This window comes from Marmota monax, unplaced genomic scaffold, assembly GCF_021218885.2.
Source record: "Marmota monax isolate L192 unplaced genomic scaffold, Marmota_monax_Labrador192_F-V1.1 WCK01_AAM20220418_F8-fsc00097, whole genome shotgun sequence".
Lineage (NCBI taxonomy): Eukaryota > Metazoa > Chordata > Mammalia > Rodentia > Sciuridae > Marmota > Marmota monax.
Window position 1 is genome coordinate 5,348,749 of NW_026694162.1, and position 20,935 is coordinate 5,369,683.

Sequence of the window (20,935 nt, forward strand, 5' to 3'; positions counted from 1 at the left end):
GTGAAGTGAGTACAGAAAATTCAGCATAAGCTATTGGTTCACAAGGACACTCAAAGGTTGTGTTTCCCCCAGTAAACTATTTAATATTTTTGTGTTGTGTGTGTGTGTGTGTGCACACGTGTGTGTGCGTATAAACATAAAGCTGTTGCCCAGAAGAATATCATACCTGAAATGAGGCTGATTCATTTGTTAACTTTTAGAATCTCAAGACCATAGACAATTTTGGAATAATTTTGGCTTCCTTTAGGATGACTATTTTTCCAAGTAGCAATCATAGGTCAGGTTTCCCTGCCCCAGAAGAAATTGTTTTAAATGTCTAAAATGTTTAGAAATATTCAAATCCAAATTTTACGTGGTGGTTCTCTTTACATTTTCCTCTCTAGCCTGTTAGTTTGTGGGGGGAGAGTTGCTGCTTTATGTATTAATCACTTTAGATTAATACCCAGTTCTATTGCAGATTTCACTCAGATGTGTAAACACCATAGCTTTCAGGCTGCAGCTTATTTGGGAATGAACTGTGCAAAAATTCTGTGCTCCTATAAATGTTGCTAAGTTAGGAGCCACAACTGCAAGGATATAAAAAAATAAATAAATGCTGGCTTTGTGGTACCCATGCTTCCTTTGGAATAACCTCTGTTTTTCTTTACCACATGAAAAGAAATGCCCTCCATAATTGCTCTGTGTGTTGACTCACCTTTTTTTTGCCCCAGTGCATCTATGGGTGTATAATGAGAGAATCATCAGACTGGAATGAATTTCGAGAGGCTGCAGACTAAACTCCCAGGCAGGACTGCACCCACATTATCCCTGAGAGACAAGACTCGCCTCTGGAAAGGTTTTCCAGGAGAGTAATTCCGTAGCCACTGCTGTACCTTCTAGGACATAACAAGCTTCACTGTCAGGAAAGATGTTTAGAGGCAGCCTGACTCCTTCATGCTGAAATGTAAACCCATTATCTCTGGCTGTAGGTGCTGGTGAGTCCCCTCACGGTTCATCCTGTGCTTGACAGTGAGTGCTAATTTGCCTTCATCCTCCTCCCCTCTGAGCTAGATAATCCTATTTTGGACTTTTGATATTTTTTTGGGAGCCCAGAACTAAGCTAGATATATTTTGTAAATGATGCCCTGGGTTGAGATGGATGGGTTTATAATCCTATGTATCCATCTCAGAATGATGTTTGCATTTAAAAACTGTAACATCACCAGTACTGTTACATAATTAGCATTTCAGAATTTTGATCATTCAGGGTAACTTTTTCAGGTCTAAGGAGACTTCGTCACTCAGTATGTTTTTTTCCCCTCTGTATTTAGTCCTATGTCTGGTGACTGAAAGTGTTAACTTCTTTTTAACAGTGAGGCTTAACTTTAATCATATGGGTAAATTTTGTTTTGTGTGGGGCTAGGGTTTGTGGCTCAGTGGTAGAGCGCTTGCCTAGCATATGTGAAGCACTGGGTTTGATTCTCAGCACTGCATATAAATAAATAAAAGGTCCATTGACAACTAAGAAATATTTTTTTTAAAATTTTATCTTTTGTATTTTTGAAACCCTAGTATTTCTAGTCACTGTCAGACATTCATTTGATATTTTTATCTAGGTTGGAAATGTTTTATTCCTGAACAGCCTAGAATTCTTTAAGAGTCTTTTCTGCTTACTGCCTCTGCAGTCAGGAAACAGTCAAACAGCTTTTGGGAATCTTTCTGTTTGCATTCTAGTGCTGTGTCTACCAGGAGCTTTGAGGAGGGTGGGACAAGGGTGGTAGATGTGGCAAGAAAATCACGAATTAGATTTTACGTCTTCTACTGTAGCGTGTTTGAACTAATGATCAGGCTGAGCTTCATGAGCTTGGGAAAATAAGCAGCCCTCCCCTCCCCTTTCTCCTTTATAAGCCCAGGAGAAATTTAGTTTGCAAATGAACCTAGGGGATGGGAAGAAAGCAATGTCATTCCCAAAACTGTGTAATGGAAGAGCACCTTACTCATAGGAAGCTGATAATCTGAAAGCCCCTCTGAGCAACCAAACTGTCTCTCACCACCTTGGACTTTGGTCTGGAATCACACATGGGTTTGTTGACTGCCCCATGCTATAAGCTGCAAGGTGGTGCCTCCCCAATGGGGGCTCCTACCATTTAGAGAAGGTCAGAAATCCCAGATAAATGGTTCTTTCATCAGCCTAACTGTGTGGCCTCCCCTATATTCTGTCACTTCCCTAGGCATGTTACAGCCCCTGGCAGCAGAAGGTGTTCTTGTCCTTGGCTGTCCCATCTGCAGTCAGTGAGTTCTGCCACCATGCCCGCTATACTTTATTAATTTCAGAGTTAGCCTATGAACTGAAGGTGGAAAGAAAAAGAGAGAATAAATTGATTTATAAGAGAGAACCCTGGCAAGGCAATATGTGATAAAATGTGTTCCTTAGGCAAGGGGAGGCTCTCTGATGGATATCAAAATAATGCTGAGCAGTTGCGTGCCTGTCCAAGTTGCTATTGTTTTAGACACAAAGTGGGAGGACAGGCTGCCTTTGAGGGAGAAGCAGCAGCTCCTTACAGGAAAGGAACAGGAATGTTGTCTAGCCAGACTCAAACCACAGGGTTTCATGCTGGTCTGTGGCTCATTTACGGTGTGTTAAAGCTTTTATCTGCAGTTCTGATATGTTTGTGATTTGGCAAGGGAATGTGAAACACAGGACCTGGCCAGGCTGTGCTAACAGATGGTGGGGGGCACCTGTTTTGGTGGGCACGGGGCTCCCTTGCAGGAATAGGGTCTTTATGCGAACAGCCCTTGTCTGGCCACTGTATTCCTGCTGCCTTCACCTGCACAATAGCTTCTTCCCTCTAGCACTGGGCACATTCAAACCAAGTATAGAGGTGTTCACTAAAACTCCTTTCTGGTGCCAGTGGCCCTTCCAGTTTGAGCAGCCCTTATGTAAACCATCTGGTGCTGGGTGCCCTCCAAGTGTGCAATCTCAACTCCCCAAACTCTTTTTCCCTTGGCCCACACCAGATACTGCAATCTCAAAATGTGTGACCCTGGGCACCCATGGTATATGAGAAGGACATTTGTAAATGTGATAAATCAGCTTGGAAGTTTGTGGTTGTTGGAAAAAACGGACTGTGCCTCAGTTTCCTAATCTGCAAAATGAGGTCATCATAGCACCAATCTCAAAGGGTTACTGTGAGAATGCTGTGAAGAGCCTTGTAGAGTGGTTAGATGACACATGTCATCTGGAGTGCCATGCTTAGTCCTGGGCACCATTTATCCAGAGGAACGTTGGCAGATTGGGGGCCCTTGAGAGATGATGACTTGTTCTGGAGATGTGATGACTTAGGGTGTAGTGATACTGTGGCTTATTTGGAGATTTTGAAGTATACAGAAGAATTAATTTTGTCCTACTTAATGGGGCTAGACCAATGGGAGGAAGTTAAAGGGAGGTAATTTCAGAATCACTGTAAGGTAAAATTTTCCAATGATTGTAGCCCTCCAATGGGGAACAGGCATGGCTGCTTGCGGCTTGCTGAGCTCTTTATCACGTAGACAGAGTGGCTACCTGCAGGCAAATATTAGAGAAGATTCTGGTGCTGGCTGGACTGTTGGAATCGAGGATGGCTAATGTTCTTTCTAACTCCTAGATTCTAAAAATTCTTGAATTTAGAGATTGACCCACAGTATTTCATTCAATCCTCCTGAATGATGGGTATTGTCCCCCTGTTACAGGTGAGTAATTTGAGTCTCCCTGAGTACCTTGGGAGCTGAGGGCAAGACTTACATATTATACTTGCTCATATGCCCCAAAATACTCTGTAGATGGGGTGAAGAAAACAAAAACAAAGAACATCTATGTGCAATACAAATAGATGTTCAAGATAAGAAAACATGATAAACATAAATGAAAAAGTCATCTGTAATCATATTAAACAGAGATAGTCTGGGAATCCTGCTAAAATTCTGATGCCTGTTTTGCAGACTTCTAAGTAGATGTTTTGACCATTTTTTTTAAAACAAAACTATATTAGACTTTGTTTCACATAATCTATTTTAAGTATATATGTAGAAAAATCTCTGATAGACATTTATAGATAATTCAATCTCTAGGGGCAGGATAATGTAAGTTCTTTTATCTGTATTTTATCTGTACAGATATTTTATCTGTATTTTAAAATTTTCTAAATTTATACAGTCACAAATATTGTCTAAAGTTGTACCATGTAGCAGGTACAATTCGTTGTTTGTTGCCCCACATTTTGACATCCCTGCTTTCTTGGAATCATAGTCTATGGGGCAGCAAGTGAACAAAACAAACAAACATGATGTCAGGTAATGGTAAATGTTGTGAAAATTAAAGAGGGGCAAAGGATAGAAAGCTCATAGGGGAATGGAAAACTTGTTCTGGGTACCTGGTGATGGACGAGTAGAAATCAACCTGATGGAATTTAGGAAATGAACCATTGCTATAGGAAATATTGATCACTAAGTTCCTTTTTCTTGTGTGTGTGTGCACAGATGTATCTACAGTTGATAGGTTGGTGCTCTGTGCCTATCATATAATTTGTTCAACTAATCTTTTTTGGGTTTTGACATCACGAACAGATCTTTGTATCCTTGCTTATGGTAAATTGTTTGATCTTTTTAACACTGAGAAATATTCTTGTGGAAATTCATTTTGAGGTCACTGCACATGTTTGGCTTGGTTCTTGGTCACCTCTTACCTGAGTAACATAAGGAGCCAGTAGGTACAAGATGCAGGCTGGCCATGAAGCTGCTCCAGTTTCTGGGCTGTTCTGCCTATGTGCTGGCCCAGCCGGTGTCAGGGAGTGGCTGTTCAGTTACACATTGTTGAAAGGCAAAGAGTAGATTACTGTGAATGATGGGACTATGCCCCCATCTGATGAGTTGTTCTGATTGCTCAATCAGGGCTTGTGTAAACAAGGAGACAGGAGAGAAACCCACTGCTGCTTTCAAAGCCAGATTTTATCTTAAACACTTTTTAGGTGACAAAAAGGGTGACATCATGATCATGATGATTAAGATGCTAATGGTTGTTGTGGCTAATGCTCTGGCAGAGATTGACCCATGGTATTTCATTCGGTCCTCACAACTCTAAATGGATGGGTATTGTCCCCCTGTTACAGGTGAGTAGTTTGAGTCTTGAAAAATTAAACAGGTAACCCAAGGATGAGCCAGTACTCAAATCCAGGGTTTTTGTCATGGCTTTTTGACACAACTTTTGTCCTTAATCACCGAACTGTGTTTTCCCATTATTTTTTAACTCTCTACTTTATCTCTCACATTTTTCTCTCCATTGAAGGACCAAGGTGATCGAGTTTGAGAATATCCTTGGCCAGGCCTTAGGATCATTTGGAAAGGATAGAAGAGTTAGACCTTAAAACATCCCTCTTTCTGTCTACACACATTATTCCCTGAAGCAGTCTTTAGGGCCCCATCCAGGAGCAATCATGGAGCAGTTTGAAATGTGTCTCCTCTGCCCTGTGCTGGTGCTTTGGGTTAGATAAGGTACTAGCAAGCATCAAAGTGGCCTGTCAGTCAGGGGCTTGTGGTGAGGCTTGACATGCCAGGACTTGCCTGTGCCTTCCTGAAATGGAAGCTCGCCCTGGCATTAAGTATTTTGAAAGCAGTGTTCTTTAAATGAACTAATGCATATTAAAATATCTTTCAGAAGTTGGGAGTGCATTTAAAAATGGTTGTAGCGAGCGTCTGCACAGTCGACATCTTGGCTGTACCTGTGCTTTAACAGGAAGTCTGAAAGCAGAGTCTCAAGCTTATATAACGTCCATATGTGTACATGTGGGTGAGTGTATGTCTCTGTGTGCACCTGTGTGCATGCACACGTGCATGAACACATTCTGAATCTTTACTCTTCCCAAGGAGCAACATTGTCCTCCATCTGGTAAAAAATAGAGTCCTTCAAAGTACTTCAACCATTGCTGTAAAAATACTCTGGCCTCTCCTGATCTGCAGAGTTTATTGACTGTTTCACCATTAAAGGTACTTGGTTTCTTGAGAATGGGGAATTCAATGCCTGCTAAATTGGATCAATGTAAAAATTTATGAACAAGGCAGGCCTTGTCAGGGAACTCTGTTACTCCTGTTCATATAATTCTCTGTGGGAATTTCCGCCTCGGGGATCACATCAGTATTTAGTGTGTGCTGAAATATTCATGTCCCCTGATTAGCTGGATTTAATTGTTACATCTTCATCTCCTTCATGATGTGTCATTCGGATGCAACCCACCTTGAAATTTAAGTGGGTACAACCAGTTTATTGAAGAATCTTTATTTTGTCTGTATTTTTTTCAAAAAAATTCTTGTATAATCATGTAATTTTGGTTTCTCTTGAAAATAAAATAATATTATAATAAGTAAGAATTTATGGTTTATTGGAGAATGCTAAGTGATTTATTTTAATAGCTACTATTGCATTATAATATTTGTGAAATGTATTTAAAAATATACATAAAATATTCTACTGCTTAGGTTTTTAATTTTTAAAGACCTCACATTGAAATAACCTTTCCTCATGTAATATTTAATAACATAATTGTTTTTAAGTTTTTTTTCCAACTGCTACATTATCCTTTTTCCTTCCTCTTATAACTAAAGATTAATTTTTCTGATTCCTTCCTGAGTCTGACTGATACCAGCTGAAGGGTATTCTATTTCTGAAAATGCTGAACATTTTAAAGAATAAATACTTCTTTCTGTGTTATTTTGTAATTCTACGTTCTCCTCTTGTAAAAACAACCCTCTTCTCTAAGACCTTATCTTCTCAAGAATTTCTTGGGCATTTGCAAGGATCTCAGGATCACTGTGATATTTTGTTTTAAAGCATGGGGTATGGTGTCTTGAATCAGGTCCTGGGGTGAGACAACTCTGGACTTTCATTGTAGCTCTACCATGTACTAGTTCGATAAGCTTTTTAGACTCTAGGTCTCAACTCCTACCCCTTTAAATTGGGGATAATGACAGTACCTGTCTCATAAGTCTGTGTGAAGAAGAATTGAGAAAACAAGTATTATATGCTTAGTAAATAGCAGCTAGCACTGAGTAAGCACTTGTGTGTTAGTATTATTGCCAGTAGAAACTGTGATGGGGCTTATTTTTAGATGAACATTTGTTTGCAGATGGGGTAGATAAAGGATCATCTTCAGGGGTAATGGTCAGTCTTGGATACCTCCCCTCCTTGGGAACCATTTCCCCTGCCATTGATTTGGAGCAAGGGAAGGGAGAGTGACTTTCCATGGGTCCCGGGGTGGTGGTGTGACTGCTTTCACAGGTAGTACCAGAGACTTGCTTGGTAACTTGGCACCATCACCTGTGTCAGGGAGCCGTGGATGTGATTTATTGTCCCTATGTAGATGGTATCCTGGTGCTGCCATGTTGGAGGGGCCTTAGGATTTCAGCCAAGGTTTAAAAAACGAACTCAGGGACCACTGGCCTTTCATTGAAATGATCAGGTAAAATGAAAGACAAAAAACCTGCTGCTTTCTGACTTGACAGAGGGCAACAAAAAGTGATTTGCATACTACGGTGAGCAATCTTACAGATGATGTTTAATGAGTTCTAAGTTGCAAGACTGTGAGCAGCATTTCTCCAAATACTACACAGCAGGTGCCCCTAGCTGGAATTCTAGCAGCAAATAGGAATGTTCCAGTCCTGGAAGCCACTGAACAGGCCTGATTGTGTCCATCTGGCAGGAAGAACTACCCTTTTGCCAGGGATTTTGTTCTTTGTGTATCTGAATTAGAGCCCCTGGGGTGTGGAGAGTCTAGGAGGGGAAACTGAATGAGCCTACTTCCTGGTATGCCCTTGTCTCCTGCTGGCAGCAAGGACAGCTGGGACATTTTGCATTCATCCACTACCCACCAGCTCTTGATTGCCATTTGGGAAAGGAAGAAGCCTCTGGATAGAGAACCAGGAAATCTGAATTTGATGAGCCTTGTTTCTCTTGGTCTCAGTTTCACAACAAGGGAACTGAACTAGATATTCTCAATTCCCCTGCCCTTGCTAGGACTGTTTGGGATTCTGAGTTCTTATTCCATTTCTAGGGAAAAGATCTTTCTAGTATATAATGAAACTCCCTGGAGTGGTTTAGCTTTAGTAGGTCCTTTCTGGGACAAATAAAATATGCAAAAGCCCTAATGCAGAACTCAGGGTGGGGCCTGGGCAGGTGAGCATGCAAGGCATACGTGCTCCCAGGTTTAAAGCCAGAGCCTTAGAGATGGTCTGGTAGAAATCCTTCTCTAAAGGTTAATTTAAAAAAAAATGTGCAGGGAATTAAGGAGAGTCACCCAGACTCACACCAAGCAGAGCCATTAGAAGGCCTACCTTGCCGCCTCCTCTGCACCCACCTGAGATCCTTTGGTGCTGCTCATTCATGGAGAGAGTCTGACCCTCCTTCTCACCAAGTCTCCCTCTCCAGTGCACATACATCGCCTCCAACCCACATCCTTCCACTCATCCCCAGACATGCACACTGACAAACCTCATATATCCTAAAGGCAAGAGAGAACAGCAAGGCATGGAGCTGACAGTGCCTGTGAGGCACACAGCAGAGCAGACTTGAGCAGCGAGTGCCTGTGTGTTAATAGCTCTTCGACTTTTACTACTGTTTAGTCCTTGGGCTGATCTATCCCTCCTCTGTGACTTGGTTTCCTCAATTGTCAAAAGAGGTAATAATACTTATCTCATGGCATTTCGGTGAGTGGGGATAATCAATCAGCAAATGGTAACTATTAATATTATTTCTTCTATTATTATCCAATTACCTAGAGTTCTCAGGACTCTGCAACTGATGGAATTGGGAAGGTGCACAAAGCACATAGCGCAGAACCTCCCAAGAATGTGTGTTCAGCAGAGTTTAGTTGCACTTGTTTCTTCCACAAAGAGGTTACTGGATGAGAGAAGCCGGCAGTACATATTGTCATCCCTAATATGGAAATGGTGTGCACATGGTATCTGAAGGGCAGAGGCTGTTAGGAGGACGGAATAGTAATGGGAGAGAAATGGAGGCACTCAGCAGGTGTGATACAAACACATGAGCACCTCATAGACCAAGCAAAGGAGGTGGTGAGGGGACTGGCAGTTTGTCCTGCTTGTGCTCACCCCTAGCAAGGCAGGAAAGACTGGCTCAGCTGGAAAGAGACTCTGCAGATGGACTCATCCCTCTGGCCAGCTGTGGGAGTCTTTGGCACTTTGAAAATGGAGCTATTCAAAGGTTTAAATCCCAGAAAGATAAACACAATGATGAGTTTAGAGTTTGACAGGCTAGATCCATGTCCTGTGGTTCATGAGGAAAGTACTTGTCCCTTAGCAACTTGGGAATCATAGATTCCCTCAGGCCAGGGTCAGGGTGTGACGGTGCCAGTCAAATGAGATGAGGCGTGAGGGAGCCCCATGGAAGTGGACTGTGCGGGCTTGCCTCCGCCACTTTTATTGCCAGTCATAGCAAACTGGAGGAGCACCTTATAACCCCCAATACATATGATGTTCCTGGAGGGGCTCTTGTCACCCTCTCTCACTGACAGGTTCTGGGGGCTTCTTATGAAATGCAAAGCCCTTTATCTCATAGCTGATGTGTAACTGGATAGACATCTGTCCACGTAGCCCAGGAGAAACCACCAAGAGAGGCTGTCACGAGGGCACTGCTCACTTCTCATTTGGGCCTAGAGGCTTGACACTTCACCTGACGGAGGCTACATGGGCCTGTCCTTAGAGCCAGTGAACATTGCAATTTTACTTGAGGAATGTTTCCTCCAAAAATAACAACCATTTTGACAGCTAGCTTGCAACCAAGTGTCCAGGTGGTTTAGTTTCATTTGGATACACACTGTAAAAAGAGTGTGAAACAGGGCTCAAAACAGCCTAGGGAGTTAGGTACTTTTATCTCCAGAAATGTGAGGAATGTACGTATTTATATCCTTCATGCACTAGACCCACATTTGTATAGGAAGTGTCAAGGTTCCATCTCAACCTCCTTAGGCCCCTTGCTAACATTTCACAGAGAATTAAGAGCCCTGGCCATCAGCTCCTTGAGATAAGCCTTAGAACTTTAGCAGAAGCCAGCAGCACAGGTTCTGGCCTCTCCATTCTGTGCTGATACCTTGCAGGTAGTAGCTTCCCCAGGTCGGGACTCTTAGACTTATCTGAGCGTCACCATCTGCAAAGGGCTTAGTCTGAGAAAGTGCTCAATTGCTGTTGACTTGAAACTTGGATGGAAAGGAGGAAATGTATGTCTGTAGGGGGCTTCTGTTAGTGCTAGTCACAGTTAATCCATACTGTCTCACTTTGTCTACACAGCGGCCCTATCACAAAGTGAGTAAAGATGGTCCACCAGCAAGTAGCATAAATGGGACTTGAACTGAGGTTTATCTGATTCTGTGTTAATTCGAATTAGATCACCTTCATTTGCCACATGTCTCAGGGTAGTGTGTTTTATCCAACAAAGTTTGATTCTTGTTATTCTGTGATAAGGTCTGGGATTAGGCATTCGGCAGGTTGCAGGTAGAAACAGAGTTGTTAGGAGCCTCTTTTGGCTCCCTAGAGTATGGATCTGATCTTCATCATGCCCTATGGCTGCCAGAGCTCCATCCATCATATGAGGTACCAAACAACAAGGATGGAGGACAAGAGAAAGGGTATGATCACTCTCAAAGATTTTCCCATACTTCTCACACCATTTCTACATTCAACTGGCCAGAACTTAGTCACCTGTCTATAACCAGCTCCAATTGCATGGAAGGCTGGGAACTGGGATATTATAGCTGAGCAGCAATATAACCAGCTTAAAGTCAGGATCTTACTTTTGAGAATGAAGAGAAGTCTGGTTTTGAGGACACTAGCACAGACCCAAACATTACACATTTTCTGTCTCTTTGATTCCTGAAAAGTCTTTTAATCATATATTATGGTTCTTATGGCTGAAGCTGTGTCTCAAATTAGAGGCCATTTCAGAATCCAAAAGTCATCCCCAAACGGGCATAAATGTGTGGTCCTATTTGCAGCCATTGAACAATTGGTTGTTTTGGTAAATTTATCTTTCCAGGATTAAACCCACTTTCAGTTATTCTTCTTTAAGAGTTAGAGTCTCACTATGTTGCCTAGGCTGGTCTGGAACCCCTGGGCTCAGGCGATCCTCCTGCCTTGGCCTCCCTAGTAGCTTAGGCACACACCACTGCATCCACCTCATCAATGCTTTAAGAAACCGCCCCAAAAGTCCTTTCTACTTCTCTCAGTTCCTTGTAAGGTAACTCACAAACTCTCCAGCTTTTGAAGATGTGGAGACACCACCAGCTCTGCCAGAATAAGGGGGATTCAAACCCCAAATAAGGGAGGTCAGACAGGCTTTTGTGTAGTGAGTTAGTGATAAGGAAAGCTGCTGAACTCCAATCCACAGGGATCCATGCCCAGCACTCAGTCTCCTGCTGGGTCCTCAGCAGCTGAGGGAGCAGCTGGCAGCAAGGGTGCTGATGGCTGGTTGGCAGCTCCTCCCCCACTGTGCCTCTGCTCCGTAGTTGCGGCCTCTGCTGAGTATCTGTCAGTTAACAATAAGGAACTCATTTTGTCCTAGCTAAACTAAAACTGAAAATTACTTTCACATATGACACTGTATAGTGATCAGAGGGTGCCGTGGTCTTTTGTGGGGGTAAGCTCTCCGTGGGCAGAGGGGTTCACAGTGGGATGCTGTCATGGGGGAGAGCACTGGGCCAGGAGCTGAGAATGCCATCTGGCTGACCAGGTCACCAAGAAGACACCATCTCTGGGCACTCTAGGCAAGTGTCCTAACTTCTTTGATGGAACATGGCTTCCCATAAAAGACCAGTTTTCTTAGCCTTCTTCAATTATAGATTCCTTAAGAATCTCAAGCCAGGCACCATGTTGTATACCTGTAATCCCAGCAGATGTATGAGTGAGCTAGTCTGTGAGTTCTAGACTCTTACCTGCACTTGTGGAAACAGGGGACACTGAGTACCAAGGGCCTTGTCCTCATGCTGGTGTCTGGGACCATGACATATGAAATAATACAGAACTTTGGGGTTACAAAACTGATGTTTAGCTCAGATGTTTCTTAATTTGGAGATAGCTTCAGGGTGTGTCATCAACATAATTGGGCAAAAAAACATGTATGTAACCGAAATTCATACTCTTCTTTATGAGAAGGGTCCTTTGCATTTATGATGATGTTTTCTTGCCTCCTCCTGGTACTGACGGTTGAGCCTCCAGCTCTTTTTTATTATTTTGAGACAGGGTCTCCCTAAGTTGCAGAATCTAGCCTCCCAAGCTGCTGGCATTACAGGTGTGTGCCATTGTGCCTGGCTTGAGATTCTTAAGGAATCTGTAATCTGAAGAAGGTTAAGAATAACTGGTCTATTTTTATGGGAAGGCATGCTCCATCAGAGAAGTGTGGAGACACCTTCATGGCAGTGTCCCACTGTGGACCCCTCTGCTGTAGCTGTGATGGAAATGACTATTCTGTGTGCCTCCCCAGGTGATCCAGCTCCAGCCATCCAAAGGGCAGCCACAGCTTTCTGCATCAGCTTGCCCCAGTCCTCCCTCATCCCTTTCACGCAGCCCTTTCCCCCAGAAGTAAGAGGAGATGAGGGGCAGGAAGCATGAGTGGGCCCCAAAGTCGGGATCCTTATTCCCTGGCCTGAATTTCTTACAGAACATTTAGCTCTCGGTATTTGATCCTTCTCACCAAAGGGAGGTAGGGAATATTCTCCCACGCTTAATATAGTCATAATGTGTCCCAGTGTCCAGTGCTGAAGGAGAATCCTCAGAGGACAGTTCAGAGGCTGAGAGGACAGCCCAGCTATGGAAAGGAGTGAATTTCTGTCCCTCTTGGTGGGGGACTTGAAGCAGAACAGTCTTGGAAAGATTGTGCAATGAGAACGCTGAGGTGTTTATGTAAAGAAATCATCACACAAAACCTTATGTCTGAAAACCAAAGTGACCTTTTCTGAGCGGCCCTAGCCCTGCATGAGAAGGCAAATACTGCCGGATCGCCTGACATTTCCTTTTTTTAATTTCAAGCATTCCTGATTTCACATCAGCGATTGATCTGTTGGTTTGCAGCCCTGATGCAATTAAGTGAATTCATATTCACTGCTGTTGGAATTTAACAAAACAGCAGCTATGAAACCCGACCCCCACTCCCACCCACTCCACCAAAGTGACCCAGTGGAAGGGCAGGTTGCACAAAGAGTATTTTTCTAGACCTGAAATGAAAATAATCTTCTGAGTTGGATTGTGTACCACTGCACTGTGTCCATCTTTAAAGATCACATTTATTTGCTCATTCCTTACTTTCAGTCTTTCTTGGCAGAAGCCTTTAAAGAGGGAGGGAGCATTCATTCTGATCCCACTGCTTACCAAAATAATACGCCATTCAGGAGGGAATTACTCTGTGCGTTCCCTGGATGAGGCAGCAAAGGCAGGTGAAAGCCCTGACTGAGAGGGCAGAGGTTTTCAGGTGTTGCTCTGGGATCACTGTGCTGAACGGGTCTTATAAACAGTACTGTCCCTATGCCAGAAAGTCACCAAAGCCCCATGTGGGGCAGGACTGTGTGCAGCTGAAGCACAGTTTTCAGAATGTGAAGTTGATCAGGTTGAGATGGGAGTGCGTGGTGCCCTTTGCTAATCTGTCCGAGAACATTCTTCCTGGCTCCAGTTAATCTGAGAGGGTTGTCTGGGGAAGGATAGCTGCATGGGTTCTGAGTTTGTCTTTCATAGCATAATGGATCAGAAGTCTGGCTCTGCTCTTTGGAGAGGTTTGGCTAACACATAAGAAGCATCTATCTGGCTAATCCAGCCTGACCAGCGGGCAAGGAGGAAGAAGAAACTGGCAAGAAAATAAGTGGACCAACTCTTTTAAGAGGAGACTCCTAGAAAAGGGAGCTCTCACTTTCTTTCCTTAATTAGCCCCTGGCTGTTGTATTTGGAGCAGTTTGGGGGACTGAATTGCAAAAAAAAAAAAAAAAAAAAATTGATTTGCCCAATTCAACTTTCACACTTTCCAAAAGTAAAGTTGATTTGGTTTTGCCTTTTCCTTATATTCATGCCAGTTCTTAATATCATCCTATCAGAAAAAAGTCCTTGGAATATAGAGGCTTGCTCTCTAGTCTGATTTTACCATCTAAAATTAGGTCCTACTGCCCATACATGATTTTTCCCTGGCACCTCTAGGTTGGCCATATAACCCAGCTTGCCTGTGACATCTGATTTATGTCCATTGTCCCATGAGATTAATACACATTTGTTCTCAAAAGTGTCCACTTTTGGATGATGCATTTTTTTACTTGGTTACACTAATTACAGGGAATGAAGGGAAGGAAATGAGTTTCTGCGGCAAAGACTGACCCCGTTCTTTCTTTCTGTCACCACAGCTCCATTTGGCAGCCCTGGCATCACTCAAGGGAGATATAGTGGAGCTTAATAAACGTCTGCAGCAAACGGAGCGGGAACGGGATCTTCTAGAAAAGAAATTGGCCAAGGCACAGGTAAGGGATCTGGAACGTGGTGGTTGTTGTGTGTGTTAACTTTTTTTGTTTAAAAATAAAACGTACAGAAATTTCCACAAAACCAAATTTGACTTAATAAGCAAATTTTCTGTCTGTTTGGGTTGTAATAACAGACACCATAGACGGAATGACTTAAATAACAAGCATGTATTTCCCACCATAGACGGAATGACTTAAATAACAAGTTCTGGAGACCAGGAAATCAGGGTGCCTGCCAGTTTGGTTCTTGGTTTCTCTTCCTGGTTTGCAGACTCACATTCTTCACTGGGTCATGTGGAGGGGCAGTCTCTCCTGTGTCCTCTTCAGATGGCCATTAATCCCAGTCATGGGGGCTCCACCCTCACCTAACAAATGCCCCACCTCCTAACACCATCATATTGAAGGATCAGACTTCACCATATGAGTTTGAAGGTGGGCACACTAACATTACTTAACATGCACTACTGCCTAAATCAAGAAACAGAATCTTCTTGTTTCCCTAAGAGCCTCCTGTGTCCCATCTCAATCTCCACACTTTTCTTCCCACAAAGGAAACCACCAGGATGACATTCAGAATAACGTTTCTTGCTTCTTTACAATTTCACTCAAGTTAGCATCCCTAGACCTGTAAATTGGCATCCCTATTCTAATCTTGCCCATTTAAAAAAAAAAATAGATGTTTCCTTTAAATCTTTTCCTCTATGGGTTTTTCCTCCATTCTTTATTTGCATTTTCATTTATTTGTTAAGCCTGGCTGTTATACCTGTAGACTTTCCTACAGTCCAGATGTTGCTGGCTGTACACTCTTGGTGCAGTTCAACATGTTCCTCTGTATTTCCTGATAATTGACAGCTGAATCCTGAAGCATAATCAGATTCATGTCCAATTCCTCTGGCAAAACTGTAGAAAGTATGTTTTTCACCAGCAGGCACATAATGCCTGGTTGTTATCGTTATGTGATGTCAGCAGCTGTTGCTACTTAATGCCTAGGTTTATTACTTCATTAGGACTTGCAGAATCATGATACTTAAGCTCTACCATTTCTCTGTTTTTAATGGGAATACTTTTATACAGAAATTTCCTGTCTTTTATTTGTTGAAACATAGTCTAGTTCCTAGAAGAAAAACAAAATAAAAACATGAATCTTCCTGTTTAACAAGATAAGGGATCGATTCCCTGTGATCCTATGAATGTGCCCATTTATTATTATGATATATTTCAATTTTAATCCATTATAATTATTTTCTTTGTAAAATGGCTCAAACTATATTATCTTTAGCTAGTAAGAGTCTCTTTAAGCTGGTTCCTGAGTTGTATAGCATAAACTAGTTATTTCAGGCTCCTAGACTACATTTCTTGCCCCGAACCTAGAATTAATTATTCTCCAAGTAACCATAACTCTTCTCAGCAGGAAATGATATTTCAAGACCCATTGTCTGGGTACTAAGAATACTTATTTCTTGTAGGTTCTTCATTATATTTGGACCTCTTTAATAGATGAGCCAGAAAATTATTTATTAATTTATGTACATATGTACCTGCAGAATTTAAGGTATACATAAAATTTGAGATAAAATGCCTTAGGAATTCATGCTAATATTTCCAATGGGTATCTTTATTCAATTTCTTTCTTTTTTTGTACTAGGGATTGAACCCAGGGGCATTTTACCACTGAACCATATCCCTAGCCCTTTTTATTTTTTTATTTTGAGACAGGTTCTTACTAAGTTGCTGAGACTGGCCTTGAACTTGTAATCTTCCTGTCTCAGCCTCGGGAGTTGCTGGGATTATAGGCGTGTGCCACTATGCCTGACTCAATTTCTGTATTTTATCTTAATCTCTTTTCTTTCACACTAAAAGTCCTGGCTCTTAAGGTTACAAGGGATAGTAGAATTATGATATTTCTCATAATCACTCATTTGCTGTATCCACGTTCAGTATAGTCTCAGGGTAATAATGTCAATACCACCATAACCACTGTAGTTACTGAGATGAGTTCAAATTTTTTGTCGTCATTCTCCTCATTCTCAGTTCCTTTACAGTTGAACTGTAGCCACGCTATCTGACCATATGGCCAACACATTTTGTATTCTTTCCCTTTTAGTTCTCGTTCAGTCTTCTACAAGTAACCACGTTTAATGTTCACCAAGATTCTTATAATGGCAGTGTTTTCTCCATTTTTAATAGATTAATGAATTTATTTTGCCTGAAGCTTATTTTCTAATAGATTCTTCCAAGTGGACCTGTGGGGATAATTTCCCCAGAATTCTTGCATGTTAATAAGAATGTATCTGTTTCTCTTCATACTTGAAAGGTACTTTGGGCTGGGGTGTACTTTGGGCTGGGGTGTATTTCAGGGCAGAGTGCTTCCCCATTATACAGGGGGCCCTGGGTTCATCCTAGCACCATGTAAGAGAAAAAGAAAGACACTGCTAAAGGCTAAATGCTTGGCCCATCTTTTCTTTCTATGAATATGTTGGTTTATTTTCTTCTGGCAGAGAGTGCTGCTGTCAAAGCATGATGAGAATCTAACTTTCTTTGCCTTTTAAGTTACTTGCTTACTGTGGCTATCCAAAGGATCCCTCCCTTCCTACATTTCTTTCTTCCTTTCTTTGAGTGCATCAATAATTCTGGCTTGATATTTTCAGGTTTGCTATGTATTCTTCTGATTATATTTTTAAAAAAATTTTTTTTAGTTGTTGTTAGAACTCTATTTATATGTGGTGTTGAGAATTGAACCCAGTACCTCAATACATGCTAGGCAAGCGCTCCACCACCGAGGTCCAACCCCAGCCCCCTGATTATATTTTTTAGTCATCTTTTTCTATTTCAGGGAAGTTTTTAAAAAATTATATTGCTGGGCTGGCCTGTAGCTCAGTGGTAGAATGCTTGCCTAGCATGTGTGAGGCCCTGGGAAAAGCTCACACATTAATATTTTTAGTTTTATTCTCTTTCTTTGATTTTTAGGGTCTCCTATTATTCATATGTTAGATCGTGTTCGTCTTTAACATATGGCATGATGTCAAATCCTTTATATCTCTTCCTTTTTTGAATTTAATTTTTGCCCTGCATTCCATTTCTTCTTTCTCTTGAGGCGTTCTGTTTTCTGTTCCTCTTTGGTTTCTTCTAGTTTAGTTCTCACTTTTGACATGTATTTTTATCTTATTTCTGATTATTTTCTGGGTTCTGGTACCTAAGTTCTGAATTTTTCAAATTCCAAATTCTGTTCTTTCTTTAAAGTCATAGTTCACTTTAAAATAGCAGGTGAGGGCTGGGGATGTGACTCAGTGGGAGAGCACTTGCCTGGCCTGCCTGAGGCCCTAGGTTCCATCCCCAGCACTGCAAAAAAAAAAGAAAGTAGCCCATTGTTTGAGAGGCTTTTCCTTTATTCCACGGGGTGGCATAATTTCATGGTTAGTAGGGATGTTATTCTGCTCTCTTTTTAGTTTTCTTATTACACTGTATAGGTTTTGACTTCTTTGTTTTTAATTTTTATGTGAAAAATAGTTCCCTGAGACTTTCAGAAGGCCGAGTGAAGAAGGGCCTCTAAGGCCATGGGCTTTCCTCTGGTGAGAACTGGGGCAGCTGCCTTCTGACGCTGCCTGGCTCTTTCCTTTCACCTACTCTCATCAGGATCTTTTCTCTCCTGTGTTTCTGTGATCCGCATCCTGCTGTTTGGTTTGACTCCCACCATTTCCTGGCAGGGAGCTCTGGGACTGGTCTTGAGAGCTCAGTGGGATGGGACTCTTCAGACCTTTGGGGGGCGCCTTGCACCTACACTCTCTTGGGAGGAGTAACTCGTCCTAGTTTCAGCTGCTGCTCTCCGATTGGCCTCCTCGCTTTCCTGTGAGTGCCGTTGGGTTATTTGGGGTTTTCCACTCTCACATCCACCAAGCCTCTTTGCTTCCTCTGATTCTGCCCACAGATGCCACTCAGATCTACGAATGGTGTTGATCCTTACCTGCTTGGAATTTTTTGTTCTAGGAGACACCCTGGAACTCCTTACACCTGAGCTACATCCTTAGTCCTTTTTAATTTTTTAGTTATGAAACGGGGTCTCACTAAGTTTCTAGGGCCTCCTCACTAAGTTGCTGAAACTGGCCTTAAATGTGTCAATCCTCCTGTCTCAGCCTCATAAGTTGCTGGGATTTCAGGTATGTGTTACCATGCACGGTCAGTCTTGGATCTTAAAGGGTAACCAGGAAGGTATTAGGTATTAGGATGTAAGCCTGCGTGGAGAAAGCCACTTAAGCAGCGGATGGTGAGAGGATAATAGAAAACTTGGTTCTGCCCAAGATTGACTCAGCTCCCTTTCGACTTACTTATGATTAAGCCATACTTGCATAATAGCTCTTGGTGACTGGTTTTACCCCTGATGAAAACGGTCACATCATAGTGCCACCGACTCCCATTTACATTCCTGCATTGACTAGACTTAAAAATTACTCTCTGCTTCTTTCACTGGAGATGTCTTCCCAGTTCTAAAACTCGGACCCAGGAAAGAGGACATGTGAAAATGTCAAGCTTGCCATCTCCTGCTTCTTATAAAGATGAATTTATTCCAGAACAACATAAATACAGGGAAATGATGGTTCTTTGCTTTCTGTGTCATATATCTTGCTTGGTAAGTGATTCATGTTTGAGGCTTTACCAGATTGTAGAAGAGCAAATTCATGTGAAAATTTATGTTCTGTGGGTCTACTGAGTCTTACCAGTTCTCCAAATATTATAGTGCTCTGATTAAAATGTAAATGGTGGTTATATTCATCAGGCATTATCAAGAGAGCTTCAACATCTGTTGAATAGTTATTAATGGTGACTGGAGCTGGTTGAATAAAAGAAGGTTCATGATGTATGGTCACAGGATCAATCTGTAAGTGGATTTTTGAGAATACTGAGTGATAGGAAAGGAAGTGCTGAGTAAAGGAATCCGGTATCAGTAGGATAAGGAAGACAAAAATACCTCTGCATTGATTTTCTGTTGTTGTGTAACAAATTCACAAATGCAAACTTCATGGCTACAAGCAACGCCCGACTCCCCTCCCAGACTGAACAGGTGCACAGCTCCCACATGCATTCACACCAATATTCCACAACCAGGTGGAGACTGGCATTGTGAGAAACCAGTGAAGATCATACATCATCCTGGCTTGATTCTTTCGGTATATTTGCCATTTATTTGGTACCAACAATTATTTTTAATTAACTAACTTTACTGCATTTTTAAAGTACAACAGAAGGAGATACATCAAACAAGCTTATGGGCCCATATGAAATCAGTCAGTAGTAATATGGAAATAATAATAATAATAATAATAATTATTATTATATTATTATTATTATTATTATTATTATTATCATTATATTGTACCAGGGATTGAACTCAGGGGCATTTAACCACTCAGTCATATCCCAGCCCTCTTTTGTATTTTATTTAAAGACAGAATCTCAGTTGCTTAGAGCCTCCCTAAGTTGCTGAGGCTGGCTTTGAACTGGCTGTGATCCTCCTGCCTCAGCCTCCCAAACTACTGGGTTTCCAAGTGTGAGCCACCACACCAGCAATATCTATTTCTAAGCCCTCTGTCCTTGGAAAGCAGGTCTCCTGGAATTTTCTACCTCTTGGCTCCCAGAAAGAGAACATACTGTTTTCATGAAATTAAATGGAGCTAGTGTTTCTCTTATCAGTGTATAGCTTTCTGAGATAAAAATATAGTTTTCAGGGCTGGGAATGTGGCTCAAGCGGTAACACGCTCACCTGGCATGTGGGGGCCCTGGGTTGGATCCTCAGAACCACGTAAAAATAAAATAAAGGTGTTGTGTCCACTGAAAACTAAAAAATAAATATTAAAAAAATCTCTCTCTCTCTCTCAAAAAAAAGTATATATATATAGTTTGCAATGTATTTTATTTGTTAGGGTTCTCCTCCGTCTTTTCTTACTCTCTTTGGTAAAGTGCTGTCTAGCTGTTCTGCTTCTCAGTGTTATCTGTATTTCTCTTTGTTCAGCTTGCTTAATTTTCCTCGTCTTCCTCATAGAGGAACCTGAGTGAAAATTTTAAAAGAGGATGAAAAAACCTTGAGTTCTGTTAGTTGTGACCAATCCACTGTGACCCTGAGAAAGGAGCATCACGCACATCATAGCATGTTTCAAAAGGACGTGGCGCTGGCCCCTTTCTCAGCATGGTTGAGAGGGTTAACACATTAATGATGGCATTGCATTTTTCAAGAATCCAGTTCATAATGCTCTTGGCTTTGACAGCTGAGACTAATGCGATGATTAAAGATCAGTGGCCTCCGTGGAGTAAGTGAAAACCCAGTGAAGAACATTAACAAAACCGTCAAGCTTCTCGGCACCACCACATTGCCCAGGGTTTTTCCAACAAGTGCTCATGTTCTCAGTCCAGTCTGTCTTGAGGCTGACTCATGGCTT

At 41.9% G+C, this 20,935-nt stretch overlaps 1 protein-coding gene across 6 annotated transcripts in view; it reads left to right on the forward strand.

Moving 5' to 3' along the window:
- Window positions 1-20,935, forward strand: part of Mcc (MCC regulator of WNT signaling pathway) — a 466,079-nt gene that overhangs the window by 331,035 nt on the left and 114,109 nt on the right. For all 6 annotated transcript variants that reach the window (XM_058585985.1, XM_058585986.1, XM_058585987.1 and 3 more), the window contains one exon: window positions 14,394-14,507. In XM_058585985.1, coding sequence (XP_058441968.1) covers window positions 14,394-14,507 — 114 coding nt within the window. The remainder of the gene's footprint in view (window positions 1-14,393; window positions 14,508-20,935) is intronic.